Here is a 23,466-nt window from a genome sequence, read left to right as displayed (position 1 = left end):
ACTCTGTGAATGAGTTCCATAGGTGTTCAGAAAGTTTTCTCCAAAACCCCATTTGACCCGACGCAGTCCCAACGCGGTTTACAGGATCAGTTTTGAAATGCTGACCACAACCCACTGTTAAGTCAATCCAAGAGGTTGGGAACAATCTCAAGCTGCTGACACAATTAAAAAAAAAATCCTGTCTGCAGATGCACGCCTCTTCCCACTCCTCGACAGCTTTGCTACTCTTTGACATAAACTACACTGTGTGCTTTGTTCTGAGTCCCACTCGAAGGAAGCACATGGGTATACGCAGATGCATATACTTGGAAACGGCCAGTTCATACATACACCTCAATGAGAATGGCTAGATCTATAAAAAATAAAAAATAAAAACCCTCCAAGCCACAATTCAGAGCAAACAGAACTATTCCCTCAGGTGCCTTCCTAACCCGGAATGATTTAATTTCCCCTTTGGCCGACGATTCGTTCGACACTTTCACATCCCGTTTCGGTACACAGCCTCATTCAGCTTCACATTCCTCTTCAAATGGCACAGATCCCTGTTCTGCTTTGTCATAACCCCAGAGGAATAGAACGCCAACATGGAAACGGAGACATGCAGAGTTAGAAAGAAGGGAAGAAAAAAAAAAAGGTTTGGCTTGACATTTGGAGAGCAGGATGCCAGAAAGAAAAAGAGGATGGTCGGTCTGGCGAGGCCAAGATGAAGAGTTTTATTTTAATTAAAGCAAATAGAGTATGGGAGGGGTCCGCTGGGCCGAGGGAACAAGGCACTTTGGGGAGAGATGGATACTTTAATCCTGCTGTGGCACGACAGGCTACATCATGCACTCAGCATCAGCTTGAGGACTATGCACGCATTCATTCAGCTCATGCACAGTTCTTTTAAGTAACTTGTTACATGACTGTTTCTTTTTCAAACAACTTGGGTTGTTTGAAAACTTGAACACACTTTTTATTGCCATAAGGATCAGGGCGCCTCTTGAAGCGTCCAAAGAGCTGAGCCAGACTCTCTGGTCCAGCACTTAATTAGTTCGGATCTTACATAAGAACAGGAACTTATTTAATGTCTCATCAGAACAAGAAGAAGTCAGATGTGGGGTACCACAAGGTTCTATCATGGGGCTTCTTCTATGTCATATCTACATGCTCCTTTGTGATCATATTATAACAAGAAATATAATGATTTAAGATAAATATGACACACAGCTCTACATTACATTGTCACCAGGTGACTCACAACCCATCCAAGCACTTGAGAAATGCATTGGTGCCACAACTTTCTCCAGCTGAACAGAAACAAAACTGAAGCTGTTATATTTTGACCTAACAACAGAAACTTTTGGTCCAAAGATCTGCCTAAAATATCACAAGAGCAATGTTTATTGCTTGTTTCATATTTGGTTACTGCATTATGTTTTTAATAAACATAATGACCAACAAAATCATTGAATTCATGCATCAGTCATACAGATCACAGGGGTAGAAAATCGAGAACATGGGAACTCAAACTGCCTCTACAATCATAATATGTGACAGAATGGGTTGTTCTCAGATGTTTAAATTATATTTGGTGCCTTAAGAAAAATAAATAAATTCTAAGGCTGTTCACAGAACAATAGAAAAGAAGGAATTTGAAACTGACACAAATGACATGGACGCTGTATTAAAGTGGCACAACGTTCCTGTGACTGTGGCTAAGTGAGAGAAAGCAAGACTAATTCATCATTAGCATCCTAATGTTTCCACATTGGGAGACTCAGATCATCAATCTTTCAGTCAAAGTGTACTTCTCCAAAGGTTCAGCCCATGCTGCTCCAGCTTTCCTCGGCTCCCTGTCAAAGCGAGGTCAGGGGTTCTCTGGGGTTTGCTGGAGTTCAGCTCAGAGCAGAGCTGGACGGGGGCAACTTGTCAGTTTGATTGACAGCCGGGCTCGGCTCGTAAACTTTAATGACTCTCATCATGGTACCCCAGAGGCCCAAATTCAGCAGGTAGGGTAAAGACGCACATGAATGAGCAAAGGACACATGAAGGAATATTGTAAACAAGCCTACATTTGTTCCTGACGTCATCCGTAGCAGGAACACATTTTGCTGCTTTTACCTGCACACTGAATGTGTCGTGGTCTTAAAAAGTCAGACAGACATGCTGGATTTAACCGATCTCTGAGGATAACTACGTCCTAGCCAACAAAACCAAGACAAGCCATGAGCTGAGTGAGAGGAATGTGGCCCGGTAAAAGCATTCCTATGGGAGGCTCAAAGCAAAACAGTGGAAAGATGAGGAATTCTACTTGTTCAGCAAAATGAAAAAGTGCACAAGGCATTCATTGTTTACCGCTTTGTCCGTGTGTACATGCTAGCAGCTGCTAAAATCGTCTGATTATGTTATGCTAACTGAACAAGGTAATCACATGCATTATGCAAAGCGGGCAACCTTTTCAGATAAGTTTCTTCTTGGATTTTGTGTTTTTTGGGGGCGGAGGAACAGTCAGGCTTACAGGGCGACAAGTGAAGCTGAGCAATTTTACTGTAACTGAAGAGCAAACATGCTTAATGACCTCACGGACGGCTGGCAGCAATTAGCGTATTAGCGAGTTGTTTATCAAATAATTGCTAACAACCATGGTTTGGAGTTGGCCGACATCTGTACTGGAGCAATCATCAATTAGTACAGAGGTCAGAGTTCATTGGCAAAGTTGCAAATGCATCATTCATGAACTATTTAAAGAAAAAAGTATTGGTGATTAAACGTTAGAGGGGGAAAAAAAATCTTTTTTATCTAGCTCAAATAAGTGGTTTTAAACAACGCAGATGGTATTATCAAAACATTGCTATACTGCTCACAAACATGCCATAAAACACTACAAGGCAACACAGAAAGGGAAAAATTAACATGTCTGAGGACATGTCTCCTGCTAAATTTGCCACAAAATCAAAGTAAAGCTAACTATCAGTCAGAGGTTTAAAAATAAAGTTAAAAAAAGACAAAATATACTATTTAACAGAAGATACCGGCATGTCATTCAGAGTGAAAGGGAGTGAGAGAAAGCAAGTTATTAGCAGAAAAAGAGAAGGCTAAATATATTATAAATATATTTAGAATATAACATAATAATATATATTTTGATTTTTGTATCTCATATCACATCTACTGGGTATTTAAATTAAAACTGCAAAAATCCCATTAAGGGCCTAATATGGCACCACACCTGCCTCCTTGCAAAACAAAGAATAGGACATTCAGCCCACGTTTGGATCAGAGATTTTTATTACTGCAATGTTGCGGGTCAAGGAGCTTCCCAGACAATACAGAGCCTCAGATGGTTGGATGCAGCATAAACAAAAGCACAGCTGACTAGTTAATCCAGCTGCGGTTTAATGCCTGGACCCACCCAGCATTACCACACACAGACCCACATTTAGCCAAGAACTAAAGTTTATTCTGGAGGAAAAACTTGCTTACTGGACATGTTGCGCTTTCGATGCCCAGGCAGGCTGTAGTCACTCAATGTTTTTGTTTAAATTTAACTTTGGAGTTATTATTTGAGGCTAAAACACAACTGTAGACGGTGAATCAAAACTAAAATAAAAAGAGTGGGTTTTTATTCTTGTCTTCTCACTCGGTTCTACACCGACATTTCCCAGCAACATTCCAAAGTCATTACAGGGACCTTACCGGAGAGCATAAAAATGCTTTCTTCCCGATGTTTCAATCTGATTTGAAGTAGTTTTTTTTTTTTTACTGTCGCCCTTAGCAATCAAAGATCCAAACAACAAAAAGATCTGCTTTTGTTCAATCAGCTGACGTCATTGTTCCCAGCTGGACAAGTCAGGAAAACTTTAGAATGCAGCACTAAAATTATCAAAGAATTCCTATAACATTCTCCAGACAAGCTCTCTGGAGAAGATTGAATCACAACCTATTTAAATAAAGATGATCTAGAAATTAATCTGATTAATCAGAAAGCATTTTGAGTGATAACCTACACTGGATTCATTCTGATTTCAATCCATTTCATTCTTCCACAGGTACAAAAGTTTACTGAGCTGCTGAATTACAATAGTTTCCTCTTTCTCAACTTCAAATGATTGCTCGGTTTCCTTTAACTGTCTGATCCCTGGACCCAGACTGACCCTGCTGGAAGAGGTGTGAGGGTAAGCGTTTTCAGATGTGGGCGAGAGCGCTGCCCTGCAGGGAAGGGGGACTGGATGCCCCCTGTTGCCTCCTGCCCATTCTCAAATTCTCAGCTCAATATGGCCACCACCCAGAGACCTCCTTCAAACTCCTGCAGGTAGAGGTGCCCCGCAGACTGCTGAAACATTAGAAGCAAAGCCTCTGGTACATTTCATTATCTGGTTGTAGGGCGGTGTGGTAAGAAACAAGAAACCCGTCTCTTAAACTGGATGTTCAGGGAAGAAAACTATGACAGCAAAAAGAAACCGCCCCTCGGAGATGTTCTTGAGTTTCTGAAACATTTCAGATGTCATTGTGTTATTGTGAGCAGAAGCCATGTTACATGTGCAATGAAGTATTGGGAAATTTTTGAGAGAATTGAACATTGGTGAAAAGATATCTTTAAACAAGGAGTTCACATTCAATATATTCCTACTTCAACGCACCTGAATAAAAAAGCTGAATTACCTTCTTGGCGTGTCAGCACGTTTTGCAAAGATCTGGTCAATCATTTATTTGACTCAGGTATATTGGAACAGGGATGCATGCAAAACTTTCTGGACAGTGGCACTTGAGGACTGGAGTTTCAGAACCCTGCTTTGAACATTTTATTAATACTATGCCAACTTCCGCTTTTGTCTGCAGGGCAACACTAAATCTGCTTCCATAACTTTTTATAACCATACAGAAAGTGGAGGTGACTACATCAGTGTGTCCAACTCCAGTCCTCGGGGCTGGTTTGCAACAGGTTTCAAATGCAGCTGCTTCTGCACAACTGGTTCAAATGACTGAAATATCTCGAGACCATGTCACTGTGACATACAAGGGCTTGATAATGAACACTCATATATTTAAGGAAAGATCTAAAACATTCAGGGTATAGATTCTTGACTTTGGATATCATTGCTATCAATAATCTGGTGTCCAGGGTCCTCACTAATGCTCCTGAGGTGGCCATGGAAGGATGCTGATTTTTGTGTCATGTGTCAAGTTTTCCTCTGTTGGTATGGTCATATGTTTTTGGAAAAGACATCATGATATGCTGAGGCAATTTTTATATCACATATCATAAGTTATTGCCTCCCTTTGATTCACTTTCTCCAGTTATTCTGCTCAATATTCTTGCACTCCCTCTTTAAGAGAGAGTTTACATAACAGTGAACTAAGTCTCATGGGTTTATATTTGTTATGGTAGGTGAAAAGAAGGGTTTTCCAATTCTAGCCTAATAACATTTTGTTGTGTTAAACTTTTCAATTATGGCTATAACTGCAGATACGGACACATTCAGGTGAGCAGCTACGTTCTCATAGAGGTTTATGAAGATCTGAATCATTCACTCAATAAAATCCTGGGTGAGTGATGTGTACAGATCCATTAAGTTCTGTATTCTTTAACAGGTTTGACACAAAGGAGTATTTTCATATAATAAAACAATTCAAGCAAAGTAACTCCAGTGTAACTTGACGATCTCAATGTTCCAGTTTTTACGATTTACAAATCTCGATCCCTTATTGTTCTGTTTGTTTTGCTTGAACTCCAAGATCAGCATAGGACTACATTATTTTTACTCATCAATGCCAAAAACCACAGCTCAAATAATCTGCAGAAAGGAAACATGTTGCCCTAAGATGTACAGATATGACTTTAAATGTGATTGAATTTGATCTCAAGCTGAAAATATTTTAATAGGTCTTGTGCAATTGAATTTTTCCATCAGTATGAACAAAGTTTGGTTTAAAATGAAGGCTGGAAAACACACCAAAGCATATCTGGGCTTTATGATGTGATGTGACATGGTCATCATAAGCATTGCTATTGGGTCATATGAGGGTTAGAAGAATTGTAGATGTTTATGGTTTTTATAAATCACAATCCACACAAACCCAAAACTGAACAGCTTTAGGAGAGGGTTCCCTCAAAACTGACAGCATGTGTACATAGCTAATCCAGCAGCATAGCATTAGAGTGGCCATTTTCTTCACATATATTTGAGGTTATTCTAATTATTGCCTCTGTATATACTGCCAGTGCAAATACATTTCAGTAAAGCATGAGAAATTACTGTAAATTGTCTGTCAACATACACTTCTGTAGATTAAAATTCCTTCTGAAGCTACATTTTGAAGATAAATAAATGGCTACACATTTTAAATGCAGCTCCAAATAAGTGAGCTTAGAAGAGAAACTGTTCTGCTCTGTGTCACAAAGCACCAGTGTTTGTTGAGTGTCACAGATCAGCCCACACACTCCCTCAATTACTCCCTCTGCCTGGAAATCCTCGCCCTCTGACGCGTTTGTGTGCAGTGTGCGTATGTCGTTGTGCTGCTTCAGAGGTGGTGAAGACAGACAAAGATGACACCGGTTAACCTAAAGAGGTCGATGCAGCAATGGGACAATATTTCTGGCTCTTCTCAGTTTTTGTTTTAATATCTAAACAACAGATTGATCTTTCTTTGTGTGGGTTTAGGCATAAAGCTTCATTCTTTTTAAATGTGTGTTCTGTTTCATGCATTTAATTTATTTAAAACAATGTGGTCTTTCACCAGCTGTTTGTGACAAGCAGCGGTATTTATAACCCCTGAAGCATTTAAGTTTTTTTATTTCACAAACTTTGATAGCTATGCGTCATTTGTTATTTTATGTGATAGATCAACACAACATATCCTATGACTATGGAAGAAAAATAATACCTACTGCTCCAATTGTTCTTTACAAATAAACTTTTGTAAGTCCCCTACTTATTACATACGGATCTATGAAATGTGTAAAGTATCTTTAGTATAAATGAAGCTGTTCTATGAACAGAGCAAAGTTTTAAAGAAGGAGCTCTGATCATATGAAACCAAAACTGCACACTGTATGTGTCAGTCTGCACAACCTTCATGGAGAAACACAATGATGAAGGCAGCACCATGCTTTGTGATGATTGCACTAAATAAAGGGCAATTATAAAAAAAAATACTGCTCAGATTGCAATAAACTGGGGTCAAGGTTCACCTTCCATCAGGCACAAAAGTCAGAACTCAAACAGAATGGTTTAGATCAAAATGTATTCTTGCCTTAAAACAGTCTGGTCAAAGTCCTTAAAACAGTCTGGTCAAAGTCCAGATGAAAATTTAATTGATAATCTGAGCCAAAACTTTAAATTAAGTGTACCTAAACTGTTTCTATAGTATTTGAATTAGCTTAAGCCACTTTACAAAAATGTGCAAAATATTCAGAGTCTAGCTGTCTCTGGAAGACTTAATTCAAATGCATGCCACACTTTTCAGATTGTTATTTTTAAAAAAGAAACCCAGCTATTCCTTCCACTTTATGCTTGTACACCAGTTTGTGTTAGTCTGCAATATCAACACTTTAAAAGTTGTTGGCTGCAACATGAAAACAGTGGTATGAATAATTCTACGAGACATCTTGAAACAAGCTGATCGTTTCACAATAATCTGGGAGAAAATGTCAGCAGTTACGATTCCCTCACCAAAAGCAGGTGAGCAAGACTTACCTCATTGCCGAGCAGTGCAGAAATGCAGGCTTCAGAGGCATCGCATATGGCCATCAGGTCATGACCCCCTTCCAGGGCAAGCACCAATCGACCGCCGGCCAGGCCCATCAGCTGCCTGGTCAGGTAGCTGAAGCCTGAAGACAAAGGAAATCACAGCAAAGAAAAGAAGGGAAAAAATGAAATGCTGCTGAGCTTCCAACTTCCTTTTGGGATTCTGATAAAAGCAAAAAGACAAAAAAAATGGTTGAAGGAAGGACTGAGTGAGACGGTGGAAGAAGAGTGGAAAAAAGTGAGCCCTGTGGAATTACTGGAGGCCAAGAGTATTAGGGCTCAAGAGTGAGCTCTAATACGAGCCAGGTTTAATTTTAATAAACACGGCTTTGCATTTAGTCGTGGTCAAACCTTGATGTTCCTCTCAGAAGTAAGAGGCCAGATGAATAAATCTATTCAAACACACTTTATTCTGCCTCATCTCCTCTTTCTGCAATCCTCTGTAAACCACCCATCCTATTCCCTTTGACAGGCAGGAACCCTGCTCTAACTTAGGATATCCAGTGTTAAAGATTTTTCTTGGCATGACAACATCTGTTGGAGTACCAAACAAATTCAGCTACAAATAGAGAGTGTTTTCTTCCAAAAAGGTAGTCAAAGAAGAGTTTTAAGATTTAAGTTGACAAAGAATAGAGTTTAGTAAAGTAATAGATCATTATTGTGATCAGTAGTTACATTTGGCTGTCAGTTTGTATCCTCCAAGCGGTGGGGCATGTCCGTCGACAGCATCGAAGCCAGAGGACACCAGAACCACATCTGGAGCAAACTCATTGGCGATGGGCATCACCACCGTTCTGCAGAGGCAAAATCAAACACAGTTTTGTAAAGAAAATGTGAGTAAATGGCAAGTTCTAAATTTGCAATGTTCTGCTTCACTTCCCATGGAAATTTAGCTTTATATGAAAACAAATTCAGGGATCCATGAAAGCTCAGTATTAACTGTGGTGACGTTCACAGTGAAGATCACTGCGAAAACATTTCTGGTAAAACTCAGAAACCTTTGCTCCTCTTGATAGACACGCATTTCTTTTATTTACAAGTTCCACAGACCAAACATTCGCAGAGTATGTTTGGATGTACAGTAATGTGACAGAAATAATTACCACACGTCCTGTTTGAAGTGGATGTTCTGGAAATTTGGTGGCAGGAATAAACCCCATGGTCAAGTCAAAAGCAGCAACAGGAGGGCAGATGTAATTATATGCGAGCTAATTATGTATGATGCATCTAACACTGCATGGGTGGGGTGATTGACGGCTGTTTGTATATAAATTTAATTCACTAAACAACTGGTTAGCATGGGTTCCCCGTGTTCAGACGTAAATGAGCTCAACAGCGGGGCAAATGTGCAATGATTCATTGCAAATTGTGGCTGGAAAATCCAGGGAGGTTTATATGGTGATCCTGTTTGGAAGAAAAGGGGGTGCATTATGTGCGCAGGAAAGTTTTGCAAAAGAAGATTAAGCTAATCTCCATTTTTAAGTGTTTTTAGACAGATTTTGTTTTAAATCTGCGTCCAAGTGGAATAACGCACCAACTTGTGACGACAGTGCTGTAAAAATATTTAAAAAAATGATCTTGAATTTAATATATTGGGTAACTTCAACATTTCACAAAGTCCACACCCTCTTCATAGTTTCCCTAATCTCTGGAAAGATTATTAGATCAAAGTATGATTTGCTCTGTTTTGGTACTCGGATGATTGAGATAGAGAACTGGTACAAAGGGAGGAGCGCGGCTGAAATACATGCGAAGTGACTATTCAATTGGCAAATAACAAATAACAAATAACCTCATCCTTGCTGCTTTCATGCAGTAGGACACTGGAACATACCAAATTTAAAGTAGGTGGCTGGCAAATCAAGAAGTCAAAATGACAAGTCTGAGCCAATGAGAACATACCAGCATTTCCTCAGAGTTGTCTCCACAATATCCGATATCTGGAGTAGGTAGAATGGGTCTAATATTTTCTCACCAATTGGAGAAAAAAAAAACAATCTCAAAGCTGAAATGTGTCAGCGAGGAGCGGCACAGAGCTTCAACATGAGAATTTTTTCACTGTTTTTCAAGCTCCTGTTTACTGGATTTCCAGACATTGTTAGAAAAGACTATGCAAGGCCCACATCCCCACAGCCTACATCACTTCCTGCCTTTGGGAACATGTGGCTTTAGCATTTAGCAGGTATTATTTGGCTCATAAACAGCTAGGCTTTCCAGATGGCAAAACAAGTGTCTCTCCCCAGTTCTCTGTGGGATTGTTGACGTTTTTTATTTATTTATTTTTTTAGGTTTCTGGGATATTTAGCCAAGTAGTATTTTGATGAGGTCTGTGACTGATGGAGTACCACAGAGTTCTGTTGTAGGTCCCCAGCACATTGCTGACCTCAGGAACATGGTGCTGGTTAGCTGGCTGTGGGCAGGCAGCTCGCCCTGAACTCCGTAGACCACAGGTTTTTCCATCTCTCGCTCACCACCAAATTACAACCCTCAGCTCTACGTGCCCCCTCGATCCCCCACCACAACACAAAACTAACGCGCACACAGCTGTCTGAGGGACAGGTAGGAGGTAGCATTACAAGGTTTTTGGAAGTCACAGATAGCAGGAAAATGTGCAGTGTGCGTCACTGTACTCCTTCGAGCATGTAGCAATATTTTAGAGAGGGATGATCAATGAATTTCAATGAGACAGGCTATCTGGAAAGAGAACACAGACAAAACTGCAAGACTACAGGACAAATAATGCAAAAATAATCAACCCATTTAAACCCACAGCTTTGGTCTATTAGGATCTGAGCCATGAAGAACCCCACACTTAATAAAGGCAGTCAGCCACAGACGCAGTTGAGGGAAACCTTGACTACCAAGGACACCTAAACCACCATTGGCTTCCACACCTCCTCCTCGTTCAGCCTTGAGCCCAGACAGAAACAGGTCTGGTTCTGAAAAGAAATACTGCTCGTGTCATCCCCCAACCCCCAACATCCCCAGCTCTACAATAATATCCTGACATTTAGAGAAATAAAAAGCCGGGGTAATCAATTAGACGACTGGCAAAGAAGGAAGCCAGCGGTTTCTGAGGAGCACTAATTGGGCGTGAATCAGAGGCTATGTATGCAGAGATGAAAAAAAGACGGTTTGTTAATGAAGGGGAGGGGAGAGTTTACGACCGAGCCTTAAGCGACGGGACATCCTGAGAAAAGTGGTTAGAACATTCAGAGCTGTCGGCTCGGGTCCAATCCGACTTTACTGCGATTAGAGTCACTTGTCAGTAATGCGGCGTCATCTATTGTTTGGGGTTGTTTGGTTTACCTAGCAACAGATGAACAATAGTTGTCTGTGGCTTGTTTTTTTTGTGTGTGTGCTTAGAGATTTAAAAATAATGTTTACTACTAATTAGATGAGACAGAAAAAAAAAACAACTAAAATCAGTTCTGTGGGATTTAGGTTATGTAAGCAGTCAAGGTGGAGAGAGAAACTATGACATCACTGAAGCTATATTCTCATATTATTTTTATCAGATACATTCAGATTCCCCCACCCTTTGAAATGTTGCCTGAAGGAAATATAAACTGTCAAGTAGATGCAGTCGTTTTGCATCAAACCGGCAAATAAAAGGTTAAATTGCAGAGGTTGAAGGCTTTCCCTCTTCGTTCATAAAAAAGAGAAAAAAATCAGAAGAGAAAGAATGAAGAGAGTGAAAAACACACACGCACGCTTACACTTCAAAGCCCTGTCATCTGCTGCTGCAGAGAGCTGTTCTGAATTAACTTTAATTCTCCTTCTCTCTCTTCTCTCCAAGTTCATGGTGAAGAGAGGGGCTGGGGGGAGGGGGAGAAAAAGAGAGAGAGAGACGGTGCTTCTGGTTTTCATTAGGACCAATTTTCTTATCTTTTTTTTTTCTCTGTGCTTTCTGGAGGCTCACACTTGATCCCCTGCAAATGCAACGTGGCGCAGGCCAGCGGAGGAATGGAAAGGTGGCGGCTGCAGGGCACGCACCCTCATCCGGCAGATAGAAGGGGGAGGAGAGAGGCGGGAAACCCAAGATACACCGCTTTAAAAAAATGAGACTGAAAATATCATGTGTTCTGTTTGTGGCTGCAAAGAGCATCACAAACATATCCATCCCCCTTTAGTGTGCTCTCCTGTGGGGATTTTAAATTTTATGTGCTTTTATTTTCAAGAACCATTGTTCACTACAGCTTCTCTTTCAAGCTCAGTTGGACTAGATGAGGAGCGTCACTATTTAAGTTTTGCCAAAGATTCTCAATTCGATATAGGTCTGTACTTTGATGGAGCCATTCAAACATGAAACTATCATCTCAATTGAATCATTTCACTGCAGCTGTGGATGTATATTTAGTCAATCTCCTGCTGCAAGGTGAAGTTTTTTGCAGGGTTTCTTCCAGTATTCTCCTGTATTTAACTCCATCCATCTTCCCTTACAGCTTTTTCCTGCTGAAGAACAGCATCTCTGTAGCTTCAGTCTCCCTCAAAGTAAAATGGAAAGACTTTTTTCTGATTTTTTTTAAAACAATTTCCAGTTTTGAGCTATTTCACAACAAACTGTAAGCTTGTAGCTGCAAAATGACAAAATGCAAAAATGTTCCAAGAATATGAATACTTTTTGAAGTCACTATGAACAATAATGCAAACACACATCTGAAGCACAAACTTTATACCCAAACCTTTAGTAGAAATGTATATCTAATTTGATTAAATGTTACTGATTTTGTTTGAGCTTATGTATGCACTGCAAAATTACAAAATATTACCAAAAATATTCTGTCTAGTGCCTAGAGCAAATATCTCAGTCCATTTAGAATAAGACAAAACTAACTTACAAGTTTTAAGACTATAATTCCTTAATACCAATTAATAGATGTATATTTTTTGACCAGGTTCCACTGGCAGATTTTGTCACTTATTTTATAGGAAAAATGTCTTAAGAATTAAAAAAAAATCTGCCAATGAAACTAGTATGTTTCTAAAAATCAATAAAAGGAAATTATTGACTTCAAACAAGTTGACATATCTTGCTGAAAACTTACTTGTAAATTAGTTTTGTCTTATTTCAAGTGCACTGAGATGTTTGTACCAGAAGCTGAACCAAGAATACGATTTTGTATTTTTGCAGAATGATAACCTGAAGTAGCTTTTTTGCTTTTGTGTTCCAAGTTAGCGGCATAAATGATCAAATAAATTGCTTGTCAGCTGTTGACATGCAGACAGAAGGGTTGAAAGGGAAGAGTAAAGAGACGAGCGGTGACTGAGAGCAAGCAGAGCTCTGATGTGCATTAAGAGGCTGAGGTGTGCTTCCCGGAGGTTGCGTGCCGACGGCTGTGATAAGACGGTCATGCCGGTCAGTTTGATGCTCCGGCTTCAGACCAGATGGACGCACAGCTGAAAACATGGACTCATCTTCAAAGAGCCCTGGAAGGGATCCAGTCCCGCCGCGCTCAAGATGCATGAATCAAAAACGGGTAGGCGACATGTAGAGTGAATGCGTGAGTGGGTGTGTGTTGGCATGTGTGGAAGTGTTGACGGTGAGTGGGAGAAGTTTTATATATAGTCCAAATAGAAGCCATGAGGTTTGGCTTGACGACAAGCCCCCTGCCTACACAACGGCTCCCAGCAGATAATAAATTTATAACTTGTGGCATTTTTTTTTCAAGCCAGAGCCAAAACTACAAAACACAACAGCTGGCATTTTTTTTTTTGTTTCTCTCAGAAATAAATTCAGGAAGAAAAAAAAAAGAAAAAGAAAAGATCAAAGCGACTGTCAGTTACAGTTGAAGGTAATGTTGATTTACCTGAAGGCAGCCAAATACTCTGCGTCCCCCATGGGAGGTTCGAGGCCCCCAGTAAATGCCATGTTCACGTTGAAGCCCACTCCTGCACCGCTGCCCACCTGTGGGGCATAAACATGTTTTAATGTGCAGAAATGTAAATGAAACATTGGATGGTGAAAGATTATGACGGACCTCATCTGGAGCTCCGCTGCCGGGGAAGAAGTTCCCGTCATCATAGCGATGAAGAGACAGGTACAAAACACTGGGGTCTGTGTAGAAGGCCTGCTGGGTCCCATTGCCATGGTGAACATCCTAAAATAATTAGAAAAGAATGCAGGCTAAAGCAATCGCAAACACATTTTTTATAATAAAATTGTTATTATGAGATGACATAACTGTAAAAATTGTGCAGTACATCGTGATACTGCATTCTGCATAGTGATTGACACCTTTATTTAAGCTGGGAAGAAGAACTCAAAATACATAAATGAAAATCGATTGATTTGAGCAACATCACGTTTTATCTTTTATTTTATACTATATTTAGAATTTGTATTTGTATTTTCCAGACTATTTGAAAGATTTCCTGCAGTTTATTTGAACATGTTTGAACAAGGTAGTCAACCATTCCTTTTCACCAGTTTCAATTTCTCTATTAATTATTTTACATTGGCTGCTACACTCATAAAAGCACCGCCTGAACAAATTAAAGTTGTCCCATTTTTGTATGTTTGACAAAGATTATGAAACTACTCGATTATTTATGTGAGCTATACTGGTAAAGTGTTGTTCAGTAAATTTGTAATTTAGTACGATTATATCTGTGTTCAAAACAAAAAAGAAACGTTCAGCACTGTTTTCCTGTATTGGAACCTCAAAAATCTGTATCGGCATCAGAAGTGAAAAGAGTGGATCGATGGATCACTAACCAACCTTTAATGCTTTGATTCGTTTCTTTAAGTGGGATCAAGCAACATAATGAACATTAAAAGTGACAAAATTGGAGTGAATTATGTAATAAATCACCATTAAATGATTAATAACAGTCGACTCAAGATGACAATATAAAATAATGTTATTTATATTCAAAAGACCCTGGGAAAGTTGTGAGACTGTATGAACTCCAGAACGTTTGTTTACATAAAACCATGAATAGTGAATTAACTTTGTTATATAAAAATAAGACAAACTACACATATTTGTTTCCATGGTAGTTCCCTCCCTTTTCCGGTTTTAGTTATTACAGGACAACATTGCACAATACACTCTATTAGTCAGACAGGAACAAAACAAAAACAAAATGACTAGCTCCTCTGACACAAACCATATCATGCAGAAACCATTCTTAAATTATAAGAGGTTGAATTGTTTTGTTTTTGTCTATAGTTTATTATGTTGGAGATCAGACAGCTTGAATAAATCTTTTACTGACAGTTTTGAAGGAAAAATTTAGAGTTTAAATGTAATGGGAGTAAATTAGAGGTTTTTGTGCGTACTGGATGGTTTGTGGTGATTTCAGAGAAATGTCTTCCAGCATTGACAGACTCCTGATGTAGGTGTGTTGGCATCTTCAACGAATAAATAAAGTTTTCACAAACTTTCCCCATGACAATCACATTGAACTAACTGAATACAGAGAGAGTAAATGTCACACTGCCACTAAGCTGTGGCTTCGAAACGGTCTTTAAAGACTCAATAAAACACTCATCGTTAATAGCTGCTTACTCTCACCAACAACATGGCATCAATTAAATGATCTCATCTGTTGAATCTAAGAATGATTTGAAACACAAGAGTCTAAAAAATGTTGTTTCAGCTGGAGGAGAGTGGCTTGACGACGATGCTCTGCTCCGTCTGTGACGGACAAGGAGGAAATGAAAGGGACCGTCAACGGGCTTTAGGAAATAACCATAACCAGCCGGGGAGTAAGACTCCTGGACATGAGGTGGCCTTTTTCCATATAGATCAATGAAAGGAGAGGATCTGGCCTGAAGAAAGTAAAGGAAGTGAAGGTTCAATTTATTTTTCTGTAGTGTCGAGATAAATTTGCAAAAGGTGGTGGAAATGTACCGACAAATCATGAGACGTAAAATGAAAGAGTAACTAAAACTGTCCCGTTGGAACTAAAAACCACTGGCATTCACCAAGTGGATATTTTTTGTTATCTAAGTGCTTAAAAAGCCACAGTACATATTTCAACAGTACTACCAGTAACTCACAATGTGCTTTTCTCTGGTTTCTTGCAAGAATGAGACATTTTTGAGAGGGAGCAATGGCACGTAAAAAAAAAAAATCGGACCATTTGCTGATACATTGTATTTTAATTAGAAGATTCCACAATTATTTAACTGCAACATATAAAATGGGTTAGTACTCCCACTTTCCCTAAAGAGCCAGCTTCTCACAAATTTACAACCCAAGAATGAGGGAGGCTCATGACAGATAATTAAATAAGTAATAAGCAGCAATTGTAATAATGTCGGAAGCTTATCAGGTAAGCAGGTGTGTTGCATTTAACCCTCATTCACAACTGTGACAAGTAAAACACAGAGAAGTTATTGCAAAAGTAGAATCCTTAGCTATTTTTCTTCATTGCTGATGGATTTTATGTGCAATTATTCTGTTGAAAGTTGTTGCAAGTGCGAACAGGACAACAAATTTGATTTTAATGTTGCTGGATATTCATCACAAGTCATGATTTACCACAATGGAAAGTACAAGTAAATTATGCTCACCACAGATATCTTAAATCCCTTGGTGGGGTGCTGATCTGTGCCTTCCTGGTCCTCCCCACATAAATCTTTCACTTATGAACACACACACAACCTGGAGAGTTTCCTTCCACTACTTTAATTCTTATTGGCCAATATGTAGCAAAAGGATGCCTCCGTTTCACATGGAGCGTCACCAATTCAGCAACTTTTGGCAGAAATGTTTTTTGCAAAATGCATGTCTAAAAGGAGGTAGGGAGCTGCCCAGTATTTTTAAACATGTGTGATTTTGTAACTCAAACAGGAAGCAAAAATGAGACCAGTTTAATTTTTGCAAAGGTTACTCACCCAGTCAACTATGAGGATTTTGCTGACATTAAGCCTCTGCTGCAGGAGCTTGGCTGCAATGGCGACAGAGTTGAAATAACAGAAGCCCCTACAAGATAAAAACAAAACGGTGTTATCATATTAAAAATCTGAAATCAAACTCTTATATATTCTGAAAACCACTCACATAGGTGTGCTCTCCTCAGCATGGTGTCCGGGTGGCCGAACGACAGCAAAACCGTTCTGTAAGCAAAAGCAAGGTGGTCAGGAAATGACAAGTTTGATCCTGACCTGGAATGTGTGTGCATACACATATGATGCAACACAGGCTGACTTGGGTCAGATTTTGGATGCGGCGCTCACATCAACTGTTCCAGGAGTTTCGTATTGCTTACGGGGGACCGTAGACAGAAGTTTGGGCTGATGCAGAGCGATGCAAGCTGGACTAATGATGTTGAGTCAGCTGCTGCGCATTAGCAACCAGCCAGATGATTACTGAGGTGACAAGAGCTTCAGCTGGTTTCAGGACATTTTACCATTTGCATGAAAGTGAGAGTAAGCGCAATGATGAAACGGAAGGGGGTTCCTTCCCACTGCCAAATCAAGACAGGAGAATGACTATTGACAGAAATAGATGTGTGTGAAGGCCGGAGAGTGTGTGTGCTCTTTGAGAAGCTGTTGGTGCAGGTGGGACTTGGTCGTTAATTTGGTAGTGGAGGATCCTCTGAGGGAAACTTAACTGGGAAAGTGTGTGCACAAGTTTGACAGTTTGCCAAGTCCATACCCGGAAACTTAAAAATGTAGCCGTTTCCCTTTCAAGCAAAACACAACTTCCTTTCATTTCAGTCAGATATCATCAAGTATCTAGGAGAAGGATGGATCAAGGCGATGTCTGACTGATCTCAGTCCCAGGGAAAGAACTGTGTGGGTATCCGCATGGTGTGCTACTGTCTCACTCTCAGGAATGTCATTAGTCTGCGGTATGTTGGTGCTACGTTAACACCCTGTGCGTTGGCTGCTCCGCAGGTGGCCTTGGTGTAAGACTAATAAAGGAGGCCTGTTAGTGGGGCCTGCTGGCGTTTGCAGAGCCTGAGCACTGGTCTCCCTGCTGCGTTCAAACAGTGAGCAACCCCTCCCGAAGACCCATGGAGGTTGGGTGGGAGGGGGTGCAGCATCGCAGGGTGGGGATGTCAGTCTGGAAGGTGCTAATGATAACGCAAAGGTGTGTTAGAGGGCAGCATTGTTTCTGAAAAGATTCTGGAACCAGGTTATCATATAAATGATGCAAATTTATAACATTTAATCTGGTTTGTCATTTTTAAGAAATCTCAAAAACTGCTAAACCTCGCTCTGAAAACCAATCGTCGTGACGCCCAGCGTCAGCAAGCAGTCAGGCTGAAGTTGACTAAACACACCTTCAGCTCTCCTGTTGCTACTTTGAAAACCAGCTCCACCACTGAGCCAACGGCCAGTCGAGCAGCCGTGGATGAATGGATCTCATTCCAGATTGTGTCACTGTCCACCTGGAAACACACAAATACCAAAAAAACATTTGCTGTTTAAATGTTTTAACAGGAGAAAAAGAATACTGGGCATTTTTAGAGGAGGTCTGGAGTGTTTCATAGGAGATTATGGTCCTGTGAATACTGGGGGTCCAACTTGTACATCCAATACGTGAAGAAACACATAAATATATAATAAGGATATTTTACACAAATTGCCAAACTCTTCAGGACGCAAACTCATAACAAGTGAAAACACATTTAGAATCACTTATTATACGTCATTTTTAAAGCTCAGACTTAGTCGTGCAGCGTGTCTCCTCTGGAAACTGGAACATGCATTAATTGGGAGAATACAATGAACAATATGCTCATAAACATATATTTAGAAGCTTATTCAGGCACTTGTAGTGTTTTAATTGAAGGCAATAACTCGTAGTCATAATGCAACATTGCACAGTGAGCATATTGCACATAACAAAATAAGTCTGTCTGTTACTGCTTTAAGAGACATTGTCCTTAATTTACAGTGTGCCTGGCATCGTCATTTACTACAACTGTATAGAAAGCGCAATTATAAGAGCTGCTGTAAAATGATGCATTTATTTGTCTTAGTTTTTTTTATGTGCAGAAAGAAAAAAAAAGTCCTCCAGCTTGATTGTTCGTGCAGCAGGTTTGCGTGTTTGTGTTGGAGGATGCTAAGCCTCAGGTTCACGATGCAGAGGTCAGGGCTGATTAATGCTGAGGCACGTCTGGCCCTCAGCCCCCATACGCAGGCATGTACACACGCTCGCTTTTCAAGCCAAGTGGAGCACAATGCGTTCGGTGATTGATTGTACACAGGGCTGCACAGAGGATAATATATACTCCCTCCATCAGTCATGGCAGATACTGCGGGCAGATGGAGCAAGTGATAAACACAGAGTGAAGACGCTGGCAGAGGAAAAGAAGGAACCAGAAGGTCTTTGTGTCACACATGTGCAGAGTGGCTGAAGGAGGAGATCTGGGAAGACCAACCAATGTAAGCTCTTCTAAACTCACTGTGTTAGTTTAAACCTGTCAGCTAATAAATGTAGCTGAACATGAATTTTTGCCGTTTATTCAACTACTTAGTCCAACAGCCAATGAGCGTACAACATTTAAAACAACTGGTTCATCTTTCCTCCTTTCTTCAGCTATGGGACTCATCAGGTGTGGATGATTGCTTCATAATAACATCCACAGCGAGAGCCAAGAAAGACTCCATCATAAAATAAAACTGCAAAGCCTTTACTGAAGTCTAAAGACACAAAAAGAGAAAGAAGTGAGAGGTTGGAGCTGCAAAATGGATGCAAAAGTGAATGAATCATTATGCCCTTGAGAAAAATTAGGTAAGTTTAAAGCCCTTCAATTGCAATGTCAGCTCTGAAATTGTTGCAGATTAATTTTGATCAATTGTTGTTCATACATCATTGTGGCATTGTCTGCATGACTCCAAACCAGCAAAGCTTTAACTATTTGAAAGGTAAAATCTCATCTGAGTCTAGAATCTTTGGTCAGTCAATAAATGCAAGGAGTTGAGATCTTTTGGTTGCAATATAAATCCACAGCATTCACACTTTAACACTTTATATAGCCCGCTTGCGCTGATATGCCATGTTTTGTATAATTAAGATATAAAAACTTTGTTGATTCATTTATGAGAGGAAGATGGGAGCCTGGTGATTCTTTTCATTTGTTAGTAGAATGTAATTTCGCTCTGAAAATTATTGGTGATGTGAAACTTTTATGTTGAGGAAAATATTTGGTTTACTGGTTTTCTATTTTGTCTAATTCACACAAACTCCATATCGATCTCTTGTCATGATTTGGATGTGTTGTTATGCTCTTCCTGGTAACTGTATTTAGGGATAACCTCCTAAGATTTTCCAGACTGATATCTTTCCCGCTTGGCATTGTGTCCACCCTCAGCTGTGCTTCAGAGCAGAAAAATACCAAAAACTCCTGCTTTTATGGAGTTGCTCTGAACTGACGACGACCAATTATTCACATGCATTCGAACAGCAGCATCTGACTCTTAGTTTCCCTCTTCAAGCCTATGGATGACTGTGTGTGTTATTAGTCCAGACAATGACAGAGTGAAAAACAAAGTGAGTAAAAAGGGAAGTGAATTTAAAACACAAATCAGTGTAATGATACTGTACTGAAGCTGAATGATGCAGACAATTTATTGTTTCCAGTGTTGATGTTGCCTTCAGCAGGAAATTAAGAGAATAACTGCAGAAAAAAAAAAACCTGAAATGGGAAGATTTGTCAGAGCCATGAAGGAAAGGGAATGTGCTGGAATAATGAAACGACGAATCTCCACAAGCTGACAGTCTAATTTCAGACACCCCCTCCTTCCTCTGTATAGCATGTGTGTATCTGTGTGTATAAGTTGTGTAACAGGAAGACAACAATTTGGTCCCATTTGCCATTACAAAGAGCAGGTCTGCGCAGCACTCCAGCTCCCTTTATCCTCCCAAAGTAGAGAGGAAGTGAAATTTAGGAAGAGATAACCTGGAGATACGTTCAGGCTTGATTGGCCTTAAAATTATTAACCGTGTGAAAAATACCAGCTAATACCCAGCTGTGATTATGTTTGGAAGAGTTTGGAAGAGAGCACTCAGAGATGTAAATGGGCACCAAGATCACCAGGAGAGCACACAAACATCCAGAAAAACACAATCACCGCCTCCACCAGCACACACACACAAAGACCCACGAACATCTGGTTATAATTTTAAGCGCAGCGGAAAGGCAAGCAACAGCTTTTGTTTGCCTCTACTCCTTGAGGGGCGGTGGTTTTATGTGTGTTTGTGTGTATGAGAGAAATGGGAGCGTTTCTGAATCCGTGGGCCGACATGGAGAGCGTGGGCGAACGCCGCTCTGCTGTTTCACTAATATCGCCACGATGCTGGAACTACTTCCATCTAAGTCAAACAAGCGCTCAATGATTGCCGATTAGATGATTGCACGTCTACAAACATGACAGCTTTTCCTGTAAGTCAAGCAGCATAGCTTATAAAAACCCAGGCTCTCAAGAAAGATCAACCACATAAGTTAAAAATGCTTTAACTAGACAGCGAATGTTTGTAAAATCTATTTTTACAAGCAAAAATGAGTCACCTACCCCAATGCCTCCACATGGTAATCTCACAAACATGGGATTCACGGAACCTGAAGGAGAAGAAATAGATTTAAGAAGTGAGACATGGGGTAAAAGGTTAGCAGGTGAAAGGAAAAACTTTGGAACCACGAACGCCCAAATGAGCACATGACCCGCTAAAACTTCACATTTGACTTTCTGACCTTATCTAACAGCAAGAGTACACAAGGGGGGATGGTTTAATTTGAACATGACAAGAAAAAAAGATCTCATTGACCTCACAATCAACGGTCTCTGGGAGAAGGCCAGAAAAGGTTCTGTTCTGCCACTGAAGGTCAATAAACAAAGATTAGCTGGCTAATTTACTTGTACTCCAAAGAAACATTTGAGATGACGACAGTTTCTTTCAACAACCCTGATTTTGTATGTCAGTATTTCTAGAAAACATCCGTTTCGCACTTACTGGCACTCATAACAATGGTGTATAAGATTAAATTCATCTTTAATGAAGAACCCATTAACTTACACTTAAGAAGCTGACATCTAATTTAAAGCCAGTGTGCGAATATATCTAATATCTCTAGATCATCCAGAGCCTTGGTCTTCTCCCCTATGCATTTCACTTTGCAGGTTTTCTACATGATTTAAGTTTGCAGGCTGAGATGACAAAAGAAAACGAGGGATTTTGTGTCATTGCAGCATTTCTGAAGTGATTTATAAAGATATTTATAATTATTATTCTTCTGAAAAGCCCAGTAAAAGACCCAGGGATGGACAATAATCAGTCTTTTCATAGAATCAGAAAGACAACAACTTAAAGTGACCTGATATTTTCGAGATCAGGATTCCTGAAGACATTTGGAAGAGAAACAGGCCCACAGCATCACAGATCTTTCACCATGCTTAAGAATGATTCTTTTCTATATATCAGACCCACTTTTAGTGTTGGCTTTGAAACTTTACAGAGTTGCTGTTTTTGTTGATAAAGACAAACGAAAGAGCCCCGGAAGTTTCTTGTAGCCACTTGTAGCAAATAGACTGAAATGTTGAGTTTTTTTGTATTTCCCCTTTTGTTTACATCACATTTATACTAAAAGCAAAAAAAAAAAAAAAATATGTATGACTTTGAACTTTCTTGATGCTCTAATCAACTTAAAAAAGTAACATATAACCAAGAAACGAAAACATTGACTAATATTTTACATCAATCTTTAAGAGTCCAGTGAGTGTGCTGCCAGTTAATTAGAAGAAAACATATACATTAATTAAAGTGGGATTTATCCCCACTGAATAAATGTACTCATTTAAAGTTTTTTTTTTTAACATTTTTAATAGTGAGATTATACCATTGTAAAAAAATATACATTTATTTTAGGTTTGTTTGCACATCTCTCTTACCATTATGTATTTAATGTCATAATTTGAAGGTACTTTTACATGTTGTAGCCCAGAAATTAGCATGTTTCCTATATTTTGAAGCAGACTTTAATCATAGCATTTGCTTGTATTTTCTATTAAACCCAGATCTTTACTCTCTTTTGGTATGGACGCTAAGATCACCAATGGGATTTGTGGATTATAAATGTATACACTAACACACACACCGACTTCCTTGGCTCCATCTGCACGTTGAGTCCAGATCTAAGTACCAAAGCAGCTTGTGTGACTTTCCATTTAACAGCCTTTAAGGGTCCTGACTTTATCGTCACACCTCCACCACTTTATTAGATTGGGCCTTTTGCCTCAGAACAGTTTAAGCATTAAAATAGATTCCTTTAGCAGATGTCACAGATTAATAACATTTACCACAAGTAGAGGTATAAAATCATCTGTGTGACAAAGTTACAGGACATGATGGTTGACTGTTTATTAAATAAATGTTGCACTTAAATACAATGACAAGAAATCATTTTGTTTTAGAGACAACCAGTAAGACGACTAATCAAAGGTTAAATCTGCAGGTGGGTCAGTTTGGATGCACTGGTGAGGATGCATGTCTTACAGTCTAGTTTCTGTCTCAGCGGGTTGGTTCCATACAGCTGGACGTGGGCCTCAGAGTGGACCGTCTGCAGCTCCTCCTGTGACGCCTTCCTTCCACGGATACACTGAAGCCAGAGGAGGAATCGAGTTTGAACACAGAGCATCTGATTTTTGACAGGAAGCAGTCACTGCAGCTTCAATTTCTTCAATTAATCAAATATGTATAGATATATGAAGACTAAACTGGATGAGGCACTCAGAGTGATATGATTACAACCTTAACTTCAAAGTGTTTAAGTT

At 39.7% G+C, this 23,466-nt stretch overlaps 1 protein-coding gene across 3 annotated transcripts in view; it reads right to left on the bottom strand.

Moving 5' to 3' along the window:
- hdac4 (histone deacetylase 4) overlaps positions 1 to 23,466 on the bottom strand; it is a 116,833-nt gene that overhangs the window by 7,901 nt on the left and 85,466 nt on the right. For all 3 annotated transcript variants that reach the window (XM_055052949.1, XM_055052952.1, XM_055052950.1), the window contains 9 exons: positions 23,189 to 23,291; positions 21,211 to 21,257; positions 17,973 to 18,080; positions 16,745 to 16,800; positions 16,579 to 16,666; positions 13,712 to 13,831; positions 13,541 to 13,638; positions 8,406 to 8,524; positions 7,680 to 7,813 (listed from right to left, as the gene is read on the bottom strand). In XM_055052949.1, the coding sequence (XP_054908924.1) occupies positions 7,680 to 7,813; positions 8,406 to 8,524; positions 13,541 to 13,638; positions 13,712 to 13,831; positions 16,579 to 16,666; positions 16,745 to 16,800; positions 17,973 to 18,080; positions 21,211 to 21,257; positions 23,189 to 23,291 (873 nt within the window). The remainder of the gene's footprint in view (positions 1 to 7,679; positions 7,814 to 8,405; positions 8,525 to 13,540; positions 13,639 to 13,711; positions 13,832 to 16,578; positions 16,667 to 16,744; positions 16,801 to 17,972; positions 18,081 to 21,210; positions 21,258 to 23,188; positions 23,292 to 23,466) is intronic.

This window comes from Poeciliopsis prolifica, unplaced genomic scaffold (assembly GCF_027474105.1).
Source record: "Poeciliopsis prolifica strain line A6 unplaced genomic scaffold, Auburn_PproV2 SCAFFOLD036, whole genome shotgun sequence".
In the NCBI taxonomy this organism is placed as follows: domain Eukaryota; kingdom Metazoa; phylum Chordata; class Actinopteri; order Cyprinodontiformes; family Poeciliidae; genus Poeciliopsis; species Poeciliopsis prolifica.
Note: the sequence above shows the minus strand (reverse complement) of the source record. Positions and strands in the feature narration are given on the sequence as shown.